Source organism: Bicyclus anynana, chromosome Z (assembly GCF_947172395.1).
Source record: "Bicyclus anynana chromosome Z, ilBicAnyn1.1, whole genome shotgun sequence".
NCBI lineage: Eukaryota > Metazoa > Arthropoda > Insecta > Lepidoptera > Nymphalidae > Bicyclus > Bicyclus anynana.
The window spans coordinates 19423110-19437995 of record NC_069110.1 but is presented as its reverse complement, the minus strand read 5'-3'; the positions used below and the strand labels follow the sequence as shown (position 1 = coordinate 19437995).

Sequence of the window (14886 nt, the reverse complement as noted above, 5' to 3'; positions counted from 1 at the left end):
TGTACGTTTGTTCCTCCTTTACGCTACGGCTACTAAAGCGATTTGGCTGAAATTTGGAATGGAAATAGTTTTAACTCTAGCTTAACACATATGCTACTTTTCATCCCGGAAAAATCCATGGTTCCCGCGGGATTTGTCACAAACTAAAGTCACGGGCGTCCGCTAGTTCCTACTCTTCTTCTTATAGTGCCATCTCCTATCGGAGGTCAGCAATCATTAAGGCTAACTTAACTTTGTTCACTGCTGCCCGAAAGAGTGATCTGGTACTCATATTAAACCATTGGCGTAAGTTCTTGAGCCAAGATGTACGTCTACGACCAGGCCTTCGTTTCCCCTTTATCTTTCCCTGGATAATAAGCTGGAGCAGTAGTTCCCACTAATAAAGGTATAATATGATTAATAATTTTGTCGCACGCGGTTGTCGCGCAGTCTGCTTTGATAATACAACTTACCGTATAAAGCACACGGGAGTCTTAATGCAACAGTGGCTCCTCTAAGTTAGTCAGATAAACTGTCTTCTATGACGCACACAAGAAACGGTGTTACTGCTTACTGATATACCTACCTAGTCTTACGTAAATTTATCTAATTTATTTAAACGAGCACTTCTTGGATTTCATACATACCTATCACACGTATACAAATTGTGCCTAGTTAGCCCAATGGTTAGCTTATGTTCAGGATCAAAAATACCTATTGAGTTATTCTGTTTTCTATGAAATACTTACTCAGTGTAAGTTATCTGTCCCGAGAACTTGGTATTTATGTATAAAAAATCTATTGGCAACTTCTTTGAAGGAATTTAAAGGAAAGTTGACAAAAAACATGATTGACCACATAAATACCTATTGTTAAATGGTGATAAACTAAATAAGGAAAAACCTGGCTGAGTTTGTTGTGGGCTCTTCTCGGACCAAGGCGCATTTGGGACCCTCGTAACTTTATTATATGAGTTTTTGACTAATTAGGTAATATTTTGACACCGTGATAGCCCAGTGGACCTCTGCCTCCGATGCCGGAGGGTGTGGGTTCGAATCCGGTCCGGGGCATGCACCTCCGACTTTTCAGTTGTGTGCATTTTAAGAGATTGAATATCACGCTTACAATTACATACATATATATATAATATCATTGTGAATAAAAGTAACATTGTAAGTAAATAATAATTACATCACTTTGATGTGATGTCCACTGGACCAATCCAAGTATAAAAGTATATGGAGATGATAATATGATGTATAGATAAGGATCTGGTTAAATAATTGGCTTAATAAAAGTAGTAGCATAGCAGGTAGTAGCAGTTGAAGAAAAATAAATCTTTTTCATCACTCTTCTAGAGAATAAAAAATTTTAATAAAAAAAATACAACCGACTTCAAAACCTAAAAACGTACCCGCTTAACTAAAAAGCGAAAAATAACATCATAATATGTTCTACCTGCTGATCAGTATGAAGGCGCTGCTAAGCCGGTGATGTATTAATTCAAGCCATGTGAGAATATCTTATAGATTTAGATTTTGCAGACAGTGTTGTTTCATGTGGTCCTGTCAGAAATGGCTTTAATTAAGACAACACCGGCTAAGCACCGCCTTCATACTGATCAGCAGGTAGAACATATTATGATGTTATTTTTCGCTTTTTAGTTTAGCGGGTACGTTTTTAGGTTTTGAAGTCGGTTGTATTTTTTTTATTAAAATTTTTATTATTTTTCCATTTTTAGTGTAAAATTTCATTTCAAACGAATACATCAGACCCCTAATGACAGTCACAACCCATCTTGGTACAAAATTCTCAGCAATACGAATTAATCAAGGCCAAACACAAGGTAGTTACTGTAAACTGTTAAGGAGTTCCCTTAATTGTCCTTGGTCTTCATCACCAAACCCCTAAATGACAGTCACAACCTATCTATGTGGAAAGTTCTCATTAATACAAATTAATCAAGCCCAAACACAAGGTAACTGCTGTGAATCGTCTGTTTTATGGCTCCATCATCAGATCGACTTTAAACCTTCATGAAATTATAGTGCTTAAAAGTACTAAATGGAAAAGTATACGAACACACTAGACACCTATATAATTTTCGAAAGTTCCCCTCAATTTCTCCAGGATTCCACCATCAGATCTTGACATGATGGCAATGGGACTAAATGGGGGCTATACCGTTTCAAACAAAAAAAGAATTTTTGAAATCGGTCCAGGCGTCTTTGAGTAATCGGTGTACATACATAAAAAAAAAAAAAAAAAATACCGACCGAATTGAGAACCTCCTCCTTTTTGAAGTCGGTTAAAAAATATCATAAAACGTTGTAGCAAATTCTTTTGATAGTGTAAAGATTTCATTATAAAAGTATAATTATCGAGATTTTTTTAGACATAAGTAAATTGACGGGCCTTTTGTAACACCCCTTAGAGCAACTATGAATACGAACTTACTGCAGTTCTAGTCTAGGCAATGAGTATGTTAAAGAAAGAATTTGCTGTTTTTGTAACAACCCTTTTGTTACGTTTGTATTAGACGTAAACGAAGTAGCGCGCGACCGTTAGTATGTCAATAAATCGGTCATACGATCTAATGTCTAGAACTAAATTACCAATCATTGTAAATGGCTTGATAAACTGCAATTATATTTACTACCTGACGCCGCGCGGTTTCACCCGCATGGCTCCCGTTCCCGTAGGAAAACGGGAATAAAATAAAGCCTATAGCATCTTCGATAAATAGGCTTTTTAATGGTGAAAGAACTTCTCAAATCGGACAAGTACTTCCTGAGATTAACGCGTTCAAGCAAACAAACAAACTTCAGCTTTATAATATTAGTACAGATGTAAGGTCGATAACGACATAATTAATTGTTTTCCTCAGAAATTTTTTAAGCAAACAGTACACGTTGGCTAATCGGATGGGCACGTCATCGGGTGCGTGGCGAGCGGCGCGAACCAGCGCGGCGCACGTTACGCGCGCGCGCGCATGTAACTGACAGAGCTGTAGTTGTCTCGCTCTGTTGCACACAGATGGGTCAGTTAACGCTGGACAACTTGGTAGAAAACTGTCTAAAACAGTGTTTCCCAAACTATATTCTATTGTTTGTTGTACATGTTTTAATTAAAGCCGTTTCTGAAAGAACCACAGAAATTGTGTAATTTATACGCTTGAATTAAAACATCACTGGCTTGGCACCGCCTTCAAACTGATCAGAAGGTAGCACGTAGGTAAGATGTTATTTTTTGCTTTTTAGTTGGAAGTCGGTTGAATTTTTTTTATTAATTGGACCCATAATACCTGAAATCCGACCGTCGAAAGATTAGTATTGTCTCGTTCGTCAAGAAATAAAATAGACCATCTCCTAGTACTTATTTAAAGCCGCAGCATTGCCTCCATAAAGCTGCGACCCGGTATTTTTTTTTACGACCCGCCTGATGGGAAACGCTGGTCTACAATATAATTGACACTATAAATGATACATGTTTAAATAAGTACTCTAATATTATGAATATGATACGAATAGAAAAGTTTTATGGTCTATGAAGATACAAATTCTCTTTATATAATACAATAAATTTGGCTTTTACATTTATTTACACTACATTCAAGACTATTTAACTAAATAACTCGTAACTAACCTAACCTAAACTTATAAAATAAAATAAATGGAAATATAAAAGTTTTATTGTACTTACTTACCTAATAAATCAATTTCCAGTGGTCAACAAAAACCAATGTTATGTATTGAATATTGTTGCTATAATCTTTTTAACATAAAAATGCAAAGACGTATTTCAGTTATTTTAATTTTAACACAAAATTACTAAACCGATTTACATAAAAATGAAACGGGACTAATCTGAAAGTATACTCTTTCAAACAAAAAAAAAATATCAAAGTTGGTTAATAAATGACGTAGTTATGAGGGAAGAAACATAAAAAAACACATTTTTGAGATTTCATTGAGAATCCTCCTTCTTTTTTTGAAGTCGGTTAAATATGATTATTAGGTTTACCTAGGTATCTACTTGTTACGAATAGTTTTATTGTTCTAATATGATTTACAATTTTCTTAAAGGCTATCTATAGCCATATTTTTATAGACAATCGTTACAAAATCTCATAGAAACAATTAAAAACTTTAAAAAGTTGAAGACTTAGGTGGCAGGTAATAAAGGTATGATCATAGAGGCATAGAAAAGTCAATGTTCTGTGGGTATTATAATAAATATTCGTCGCGTCAGCTAGCTGTAGTATAGATTAAGTTTCATCATTTATCAGTCAATTTTACGGCGTACAACCACATTTACTCTGGTACAACGGAGTTTGAGTGTCGTATGTTATATATGTATGTTCACGGGAATGAGAACTACGAGTGTAGAACCGTGGGGCGTCGGCTAGTATAGCTGGTATGAAAAGTTAGAGCGAGACAGTTGTACCCGCTTATCAGACTTGTACGGAAAAGCAGTGGAGGAATATTTCCAACTTCATAGAACCAGCAGTTATTCGCACCGACCGTAGACGCGTGGCGCGAGCGGCGAGCTGCCAGTTGATTGCAAACCGCCGCGTCGGGTGCACGTCTCCTCACATTCCATTTTCGAAGTTAACTTTTCGCAAGTTCAAGATGACGTTCCGTTGCTTGCTGGTGATGTTGGCACTAGCCGGGGCCACGTCCGCCGGTCCTGAGGTCACCGAACTGAAGGTCGACGTCGTCAGCGTTCCTGAAGGCTGTACCACTAAGTCGAAGAATGGTGACATGCTTACCATGCACTATACGGGCAAGCTTGACAACGGAAACAAGTTCGATTCCAGGTAAGATTTATTCACATTTATAGGTTATATTATTTATATTCACATAACAGAAATTATTTGGGATTGACACATAGATTTTTAATTGTTAAAGTAATTATTATTTGTATTTGTTATTTTTATCTAGAGAAGGAAATGTAAACATAATAATATAAGAACGATTTTTTTACTCCTAATTTCATATCAACCTGAAAGTCTTAACGAATTTCTTTTTTAGGCAACATTTCTTGGAGTTGATAATTTGAGGTAGACAGGTCATTTAAATATAAACAATACTAAGTACCAACACAACATTTCAAAAGTATTTTATTGAAATAATGTTCAAATTAACGTAATGAGTGAGTGATAACTTGATCGCTGAATAATTCATTATAGTTACATAGTAGTAATAATAATAATTAACGGACTTGACAGCCGATATAAAGCGCTAATTAACCTGTCATTATTAAGGTCCGCAATGGTTCAACACTGTATCGAAAAACTGGCCAAGTGCGAGTCAGAACCGCACGCGGTGTCCCGTACCATAGTATTTGGAATCGAACAATAAAATCACGTTTGTTGTGTAGGTAGGTTAAACCTTAAATATACTTATACTATCGTGAGCCCGCGACTTCGTCCCCGTTGAAATCAATGTAGACTTTCAAGCCCTAATTCACCACTTTAAGAGTTGAATTTTAAAAATTCTTGAATCACATTATATTTGGTATTTTTTATGATTTATGACTTGGCCGAAACTAGGTGGACTGACGACATCAAGCGAGTCGCAGGGATTCGCTGGATGCAGTTGGCTCAGTATCGTGATGTTTGGTAGTCCCTACAAAAGGCCTATGTCCTGCAGTGGACGTCCATCGGCTGATATATGATGATGATTTATGAACAACATTTTAAAACTGTAATTCTAAAAATGAAGCGCTTTCCGTACATACCTTCAACCCTTATGTCCATCTATAACATGTCCCTCTGCTATTTTTATTTTAGGGTCAAAAGTACCCGATGTTTTACTCCAAGGTCCCACTTACCATTATATCAAAATTCATCTTGATCGGTTCAGCCGTTTAGCCGTTTATTGAAAAGGTAATAGCTAGACTTACTTTCGCGTTTATAATATTGTAGTATAGATTTTATAATGCTTTTTTTATTATTTGTTGTTATAGCGACAACAGAAACATATCTGCGAAAATTTTAACTTACAGAATTTTACAGTACAGCTTAAGAGATACAGCTTGGTGACAGACGGACGGACGGACAGCGGAGTGTTAGGAATATGGTTTTGCTCTTGCGAACGGAACCCTATAACTGGGAGATCCTATCCTAGATACAGTAGGTTACCTATCTTGTGAATTCCTCTGTTATAAATATATATATTATGTATTTTTTTTAATTTACACAACTCTTGTGCGTAATCACTATCTATAACTCGCTTGGAAAGAGGAAAATTATAACAATTTGTAAATTTTAGCAAAACTACATTTTAAGCCAAAGCCCGCCAGCCTATATCAAGGCAGCGTGGTGGGTCATTAGGAGAGGGGATACTCAAAATTCACTGAAACAAATAAAAAAAAATCATTTTAGTAATATTCCAAAAAAAAATAAGAAAACGCTTTTTTTTTGTATTTTAAGTATGTGTGGTTGGTAAATTACTAATTTATTCGCGATATGACTTTAGATTTTGAAGATGTTGAAATTAAATACTTTGGTCTTTCCTCCTAACTTTCGTTAGTTTAATTATAAAATATTATGTAATTTTGTAAACGAAACTCAGTGCGCGAGTCTATTTCGCACTATGTTTTTAGGGTTGCGTAGTCCACAAGGAAATTATAGTTTCGTCATGTCCGTCTGTTCGTCCGCGGTATAGCGCAGAGACTATTAGTACTAAAAAGCTGTAAAATGACATGAATATGTAAATTGAAAATGTCAACAAAGTCGTAAAATAAAATCTTGAAAAACATTTTTTTAGGGTACCCCAATATGTATAGTGGGGAGTAATTTTTTTACTCGTTTATTTATTATCTCATATCGTTGGATAGGTCTTTAAAAGATATGAGGGGTCTTCTATCAATACTTTTCGATTTAGGGATCCGTATGTAAAATATTAAGCTAATTTTAGTTAGAGTCAAGTGTCCCCATCCTCTACCGGCTAAATTGTTATTTATGGATACGAAAAAAAATCACAAAAGTAGGATATATAATGAAATTACAAGGAAAACTATAACGGCTAATTAGCAATCGCTATTTAAAGAGTAGGTAATAGTAGAAAATTGCATACTGATACCGTTGTTAATTAAAAAGATAAAGTTGTCAGTAAGATAACTCAGAGTTTGTTAAAACTAGAAAGATAAAATTTAGTATATGTATGTATATTATTTTCGTCAATAAAATAGAAAAAAAAAATAAAAAAAAATTAAATAGATGAATTTTTCATCGTCTATCCCATAGTGTGGGGTATGGTTATCAGCATTTTTGTGCATTACATAGAGGATTAAAGTGCTCACTTAACCTACGGAACCCTACTCGGCGCGTGGCCCGACACGCACTTGGCCGGTTTTTTAAATAAAATCCTATTTATTTTGTGAGGCTAAGTGACCGGAGTTCAAATCCGGTTTGGACTGTTGGTAAGGACGACCAAGTAACAGATAACGGTACCTACTCGTATACCTACCTACTTTAACTGCTACACACGTATTACAATCAAACTGTTAAATTAACCCACGCTTTTGTGGCCTGCTTTCTACCCGTATTTATTTTATTTATTTATTTATTTATTTAAAGCACGCCAACAATACACATATTAACCATTAAAAACAATACAATATGCCACAAAAATCTGATATGTATACTAACGCTAGGCGCACATAACATTTTATATAATTTCATGTCAACACTTTCATAATAATTATATGTCAAGCGTATCATGTAGGTACATACTTACATATATATATATTTACCCAACTGTCAAATATTAGTTATGTTTATGTGTATGTGTATTATGTATGACGAAGTTATAAGGTAACAAATATTAATAAAAACCTACGCGTCGAATTGAGAACCTCCTCCTTTTTTTAAGTCGGTTAAAAATTAAAACAACATAACGGAAAAAAAACCAAGTAATAATACTAATAAAGTAAATTAATATTTTTGTGTTTTTGTTACAGTTATCATGATTTCTGATTAATGATAAAGTTATCAGGAATTAATTTACATAAAATTACAGTTAAAAATGGTTGTCATATATTGTCAAAATTAATAAAATGAAAGAATTAAATGTTCATTTGTCATATTTTATCTCACAAAGTTAATTTAATTCATAAAATGTTGAGCGCTTTTCTGACACAAAAACTCTTTGCTAAGATTTAATAAAGTACCGTGCATTTTACATTACATTACGGCACAAGTGCGCATAGATATACATTGCAATATTGAAATTGGTGAAATAAGAGACACTTTACGAGCAAATGTGTTATAAAATTAGTTATATAGTTAGGCAAGGGATTATTGAAGCCTAATTCGGATTACTTTAGTATTTTAGTCGAGTACGTACGTTTTTTGGGCGGTAAATTCAAAAATTGTTCGTACTCGACTAAAATACTAAAGTAGTCTGTACGGGCTGTGAGGGAGCGCTGGTTCTTGTCGGCGGTAGGTTAGTTACGCGACAGTCTGCTAGATGGCGCTGTAGAATATAACATCGCGGTATCGTTTTGCTTTTCTGGAAACGTAAGTATTCAAAGACGATTACTCTGCTTCAGGACCACAAATATAAATGCAATGTACAATATTTACAATGTACAATTTTTGGGAATGTGTGTTACGAACTGCGGTTCCAAACACACATCAGATATCATCATACATTACATTCATTATCATTGATAACAATTAATCTGCAATTTTGCAATCTTAATTTTTAAAGAGCCAGAGGAAATATTTGTATTTTTGTGTTTGTAAATTGTAACGAATAAACTCAATTTATTTTTATTTATAAATATTTGTATTTTTGTGTTTGTAACGAATAAACTTTGCAATTGCACGTTGTGGACTGTGGAGTCAACATCTGAGGATGCTCCGGTTTCGGGGTGAAACGTACGTAGAGTGTATTTTGTCGGACCTGGGTGGAGTCGTCGCATGGGTTCGTCGACTTTTCGCGGATGACAGCAAAATAAATAAATCATTATATAATAAACTCAAAACAAGACTACGTTACTAGACTCACAGACTTTACCTTTTCGAAAAAGTAAGGTATCTTGTACCACGCCCATATTGCACCAACACATGGGAGGGTTAAGATCTGCAAAAGCGTTCGTAGAACTCAATTTAGAACTCATTACGTAATTGAATGTGCCTTTAATCATTTGCACAGCTTTATTCTAAATGTTAATGAATTAGTAACTGCAAAACGAATTAACTCATCATTCTCGCCAATGGTTTATAGGGTCCGGTCACCTTAGCATACCCTACCTATCAATCGTTTTTAGCTTGATTTTGCGTATCCAAGTGTTGTCAAACTTTAGAGTAAGGGTTCATTTACATGATAGGCAACTCTACCGACGACCGCAGTCGCCTGCAGCCTGCGACGGCGGCAGGCGTCTCTCGGCGGCGGTCGCCCACTGCAGTCGACTCCCGTTGGCTGCTGCCGAGACGAGGCTGACAGCAGTCTACTGCAGTCGACTCCCGTTGGCTGCCGCCGAGACGTTGCCGAGTGCAGTCAACTGCAGTCGACTCCCGTTGGCTGCTGCCGAGACGAGGCCGTCAGCAGTCTACTGCAGTCGACTCCCGTTGGCTGCCGCCGAGACGTCGCCGAGTGCAGTCAACTGCAGTCGACTCCCGTTGGCAGCCTCCGAGACGTGGACGACTACCTTGGCTGCCGCCGAGACGTGGCCGACTGCAGTCGACTGCATTCGTCTGTAGCAGCTGCCGCTCTTATAAATGAACACTTAGGCGAAGCCACATTACGAAAACTTTGATAGAGTCTACAGAAAAAATAGAATTTGATAAATTCTATTTTTAAACACTCTTGCTCAACCGATAAATGCATTCTACTTTAAGCAATAAAACTGTAAAAGGCAACAATCAGTGAAAATAAAACTATACCTACATGTCATTCCTACGACTTTCCCGCCAAACTCTTTTTGTTTTTATATTTTACTGTGGAAATTTAAAGTTCACCGCAGACTACTTAAGTGTGGAACAGTTTTCGCGTTCACGTAAATAATTTAGCCGTTCGCGTCCATTAGATATTTAGATGGCGTGCGTCTAGCCTCGCGTCCGGCATCGCGTCCGACCACAAATCATTATTATTGCCACGCCACTAGCTCTACACCTTACGCCCCTATATCGCTATAGCTCATAGGTTTCCAACCTATAGAATAGTGGACGCCCGCGACTTCATCCCGCGGGAACCATGGATTTTTCCAGGATGAAAAGTAGCCTGTGTTAATCCAGAGTAAAACCTGCTTCTATGCCAAATTTCAGCAAAATCGCTAAAGAAGCCACAGCACAAAGCAGATCCTCCATCATCCCTTATTTTATCCCCATGGGGGTTGAATTTATAAAAATCCTATTCAAGCGAACGTCTTTATCATAGTAGCTCCAATCTTTAATTTCAGTTCTATCAGTTGTAAAATCCAAGAAGATTTATACAAATTTTCATCCCCTATTTCATCCCCTTGGGGGTGGAATTTATCAAAATCCTTTCTTAGCGGATGCCTACGTCATAACATCTACCAGCATGCCAAATTTCAGCCCGATCCGTCCTGTGGTTTGGGCTGTGCGTTAATAGATCACTACATCAGTCAGTCAGTCAGTCACGTTTGAGTTATATATATTTAGATTTCTTCATCTTCATCATCTCATTCGAGCGCTCTATTTCACATGTTTTTAAAAAATCGATCTAATAATTTAAACTTTACTTACTATCATGAATTTTCCAAGATTCTGTACCTCAAAAGGGAAAAACCGAACCCATATACTTTAAGCTACATTTCAGACAGATGGACAACAAAGCGATCCTATAAGGGTTCAGTTTTTACTTTTGAAGTACGGTAAGTAAGTTTCCTTTTATCCTTAAAACAACTAAACCCTTACAACAACTAAGTAGGTGAATAATACTGAGTTAAATATGCCTGGTTGGAATAATAACATTCGATTAACTATTTAGAGGGGTCTGAAGCCAAGACAGTGCCTATCAAAATTATTGTCTGCCTGTCAAAAGCTGTCACATATATTTATAGAGTACTCGTACCTAATCGCTAATATTTCAATTGTATACTCTATCTAATAATGCATTCAAACGAGGAGTTATTGCATAAAGTAAGGATCCCGTAACTCTGGTGTTGACAAGTCCACTTATAGGAGCCAAACTGCATAACAATTCTTTTTTTACATACAAAGTAATTCAAATTCCAACTATCCATGTAACACACGCCTTTATCCATCCTTGCATTTTAAAATACGTAATCGTAGTGAGACTGTCGATATCGATGAGATATTGCAACTGGCATTCTGCACTTCACTAGTAATAGTGGTTACGTCATAGTATAAGGATGCTACAAGGAATACAATTTAAGATCTATTTAATCAGAAAGTATATAACACCCTAGAGTTATGGGAAATACTCCCGAGCATCCTGTATATAAAATTGATTAGCAAATTATTTTTACATACAAAAAACCTTTTGCGTTGATGGTTTTTGTAGCGTAAGTGTTAAAAGAGTTAAAAGATTTAAATGTTTTTCTCAGAACAAGGTGTATATATTTGGGGTGAACCACAGAACCGCAAGAATTAATAGAGATGAGCACGTGGGCTGAAAACAGCGGTAAAGGCAGAGCTCGTGCGGTTGACTTTAATATGAGTTGGAAAACTGCTTGTGAGTTTCTTTATCGTGCCTACATCCAGGGAGTTGATTAAAAAATTAATTACTTTCAAGCAAGTACTTAAGGGATCCATTTTGTACAACTGATTTATGTATTTAAGCCTTTTACAATCTCAATTACATAATATTTAATACATGCTATATAGTTAAAGTTCACCCCACTGCTCGGCAAAGGCCTGCCCCTTCCTCTTCCATTGCGTCCTTTCCATAGCTGATCGGGTCCTGTATGTACCTTCAAAGGCATTCAGATCGTCTTTTCATCTAGTAATCGGTCTGCCTCTTTTTCTTTTTGCATCCCTTGGGCACCACGATGTTGTTACACTACTCCAATTGTCATTTGGTCTTCTTGTTGTATGTCCTGCCCAGTTCCATTTCAACCGCTTTGTTATTTTTCCTCCGTCTTTCACTTTTTAGTCGAACATGGGTATTTGGCACCCTTTCAATCAATTTTATGTTTAAGAAGTTTCTTTCCATGTTGCGTGTGTTGTTTTTAGTATCTTTATATGGTTTCTATTCAATGCCCATGTTGATTACCTACTATCAAGTTAATTTTTGGTGAGTAGCTTTATCTGGATCTGATCTGGTGACGATCAACTATTGTATTTACGAAAATTCTTGATTCTGGTAGCTGGGTCACCAGGAAATAAAAATATCATAGCGTCGAAACGAGATAATGTACCGCGCAATTTGTATGACATTGTGGCTGTTAAGTTGTATAACTATTAATTAATCAACAGTAAAAAAAAACATCTGCTTAGTAACAACTTTTGATAAACTACCCTCATCCCAACGCAAATCAATAACGAAGTTATTAAAAGTAGTTACTAACATACGGTTGCTCATTTAGCATTTACAATTTTTTTTAGTATACAGTACTTCTAGTATGAAGATAAAAGCCAATCCAATTGCCTCCAGCATCTTTGTCGATAATAGACTAAGAAAGTAAATAACTCAGACGATTTATACTAGAAAATTATAATACTCGTAGTATTTAATTTTTTTAATAATAATATGGTAAACGAATGTAATGTAATAGATCAAGATGCCCAAGGCAAACACAATTTATCAAGGTCACCAAAGAATCAAAAATAAAGAAATATCAATTATTATTATCACACAATAAAAATATGATAAAATATAATGGAGTAGTTATCAACACTGATTCCACAATGTGAAACGTACGCTCGTAATCTGATTAATCCTATGTCTTTAGGCCTTAATTCATCATCAAGCCACATATGGAATGACAGCCTACGGTAGCCAGACATACCTCAATGTATTATTATTATTTTTTTTTTATTCTTTACAAGTTAGCCCTTGACTACAATCTCACCTGATGGTAAGCGATGATGCAGTCTAAGATGGAAGCGGGCTAACTCGTTAAGAGGAGGATGAAAATCCACACCCCTTTCGGTTTCTACACAGCATCGTACCGGAACGCTAAATCGCTTGGCGGTACGTCTTTGCCGGTAGGGTGGTAACTAGCCACGGCCGAAGCCTCCCACCAGCCAGACCTGGACAAATTAAGAAAATCAATCTGCCCAGCCGGGGTTCGAACCCAGGATCTCCGTCTTGTAAATCCACCGCGCATACCACTGCGCCACGGAGGCCGTCAAACTCAGACTGGGTACACCATTGTGCTTAGAGCACAAATGGCCATGTGGAAAAAAGGTAAGGTAAGGTACTATGCGACTAAATTAAATGAAGACAGTTAGCCACGTTTGTTCGCCTCGCCTAGTGACATATTTAAAAATATAAAATCTTTGACTCTAGCTACCTCACTTACCGACGATAGAAGCACAAGCTGACGAAATAAGCCTTCATAAAATGGGGTAAATGTGTCTGTCGCACGCTGTCCGTCCAATGCATTTCTGTGGTCGCCTCACTACATTCAAACATAAACCGTTTTCCTGAGATAGAGTAACTATAACTAATTATAATGCAGAGATCAACAAAGCTTTCGTTTCTCTATGACTCGAGCGTTAACAATGCCACATTATTTAATGTGTGACACGACGAACTGAGTAATTACGGCAGTGAATTGGACCTTGCGAATCTTTATGACATAGATACTTCTAGACTTTCTTATTTTTGGCGGCTCGAGACCGTTTTGTTTGGAAGTCCATGCTAGAGGCCTATGTCTAGCAGTGGACGTCCATCGGCTGTTAATAATGATGACGATGAATGAAGGATTATCAAAACTGTTGAAAGGTTTTCTACAATGTTTCTATTTATCAAAATTATATTGTTGAAACTTGCATTGTATGCTTTGTTAGGCCTTTATCACACATACTCATATCGATGGTGTAACTGTAAACGAATGATTATAAATATTCTCCATTAAAATATTAATGTTCTCAAGCATCAAGGGAGGTTACAGCAGCGAGGCGACGGTAAACTAGGTTTGCCGGCTTATACCAACTTTCTTATGATATTACACTGAAATAAAATAGAGTTTAACTAAGGTCTATACTTCGGCGCAGGCTCCTCGAGCACGTCTCGAACATGTCCCGAGCACGTATTGAGCACGGATACTTCATTGTGTATATGGCACTGTAAAACCGTGAACTTTGGTAAATTGACTTTACAGTGACCGACGATTTACCAAACCTTAATGGTAAAAAATCGTGTGCATCTCGGATCGCTCGACAGGAGTGATAACTTAAGCCTGCTGCCGTGTGTGTGAGAGAAAGTGAAGCCAGACAGAGTGGCGCCGTAACGCGTTACGTTACAAAGCGTTTTGCCCTCCCATAAGAATATATTACTTCAAAAACTGCATCGTTGGTCTTACCACTGTGGTTTCGGAATTCGGATCTGGAGGTCAATATCTTTCTTCCAAGTACTCAGTAGGTATGCATACGAGAAAGGGAAACGAGACTGAGTGGCGCCGTAACGCGTTACGGTCTGAAGCAAATTCAAGGCAAGAAATAGTCAGTAAAAATAAACCAGCTCATAGTTAGGAAGTAGGTTGTGGTACACCCCCGTTATAAAATACAAAAAACTTATTTATATATCGTTTACACGTATATAAATCCAAAGATTTTCTAGTACAATCATAGATATACCAATATACCGCTTTCACAGTAACATGAAACACGAAAATATTAATTAAAACATGTTCGACGGATCGCTTTGATACGCCGGATCAATTTCGCTATTTCGTTTATTCCTTTTAAATATTTGTAATAGTAATAGGTTTACAGGGAATAAAAATTTTGCCTACAAAAAT

The 14886-nt window shown here is 36.6% G+C and overlaps 2 protein-coding genes across 5 annotated transcripts in view; one reads left to right on the top strand and one right to left on the bottom strand.

Moving 5' to 3' along the window:
- Positions 1-14886, bottom strand: part of LOC112052913 (locomotion-related protein Hikaru genki) — a 361983-nt gene that overhangs the window by 203091 nt on the left and 144006 nt on the right. The gene's annotated exons all lie outside the window — the stretch shown is intronic.
- The window catches only part of LOC112052915 (FK506-binding protein 2), a 76156-nt gene continuing 65758 nt past the window's right edge, over positions 4489-14886 (top strand). For 2 of the 3 annotated variants that reach the window (XR_008252314.1, XM_052890808.1), the window contains exon 1: positions 4489-4798. Coding sequence is in view for 2 of the 3 variants with exons in the window: in XM_052890808.1 (XP_052746768.1) it covers positions 4611-4798 (188 nt within the window). In the remaining variant the exon portion in view is untranslated. The remainder of the gene's footprint in view (positions 4799-14886) is intronic. The other variant, XM_024092161.2, reaches the window with a different exon arrangement.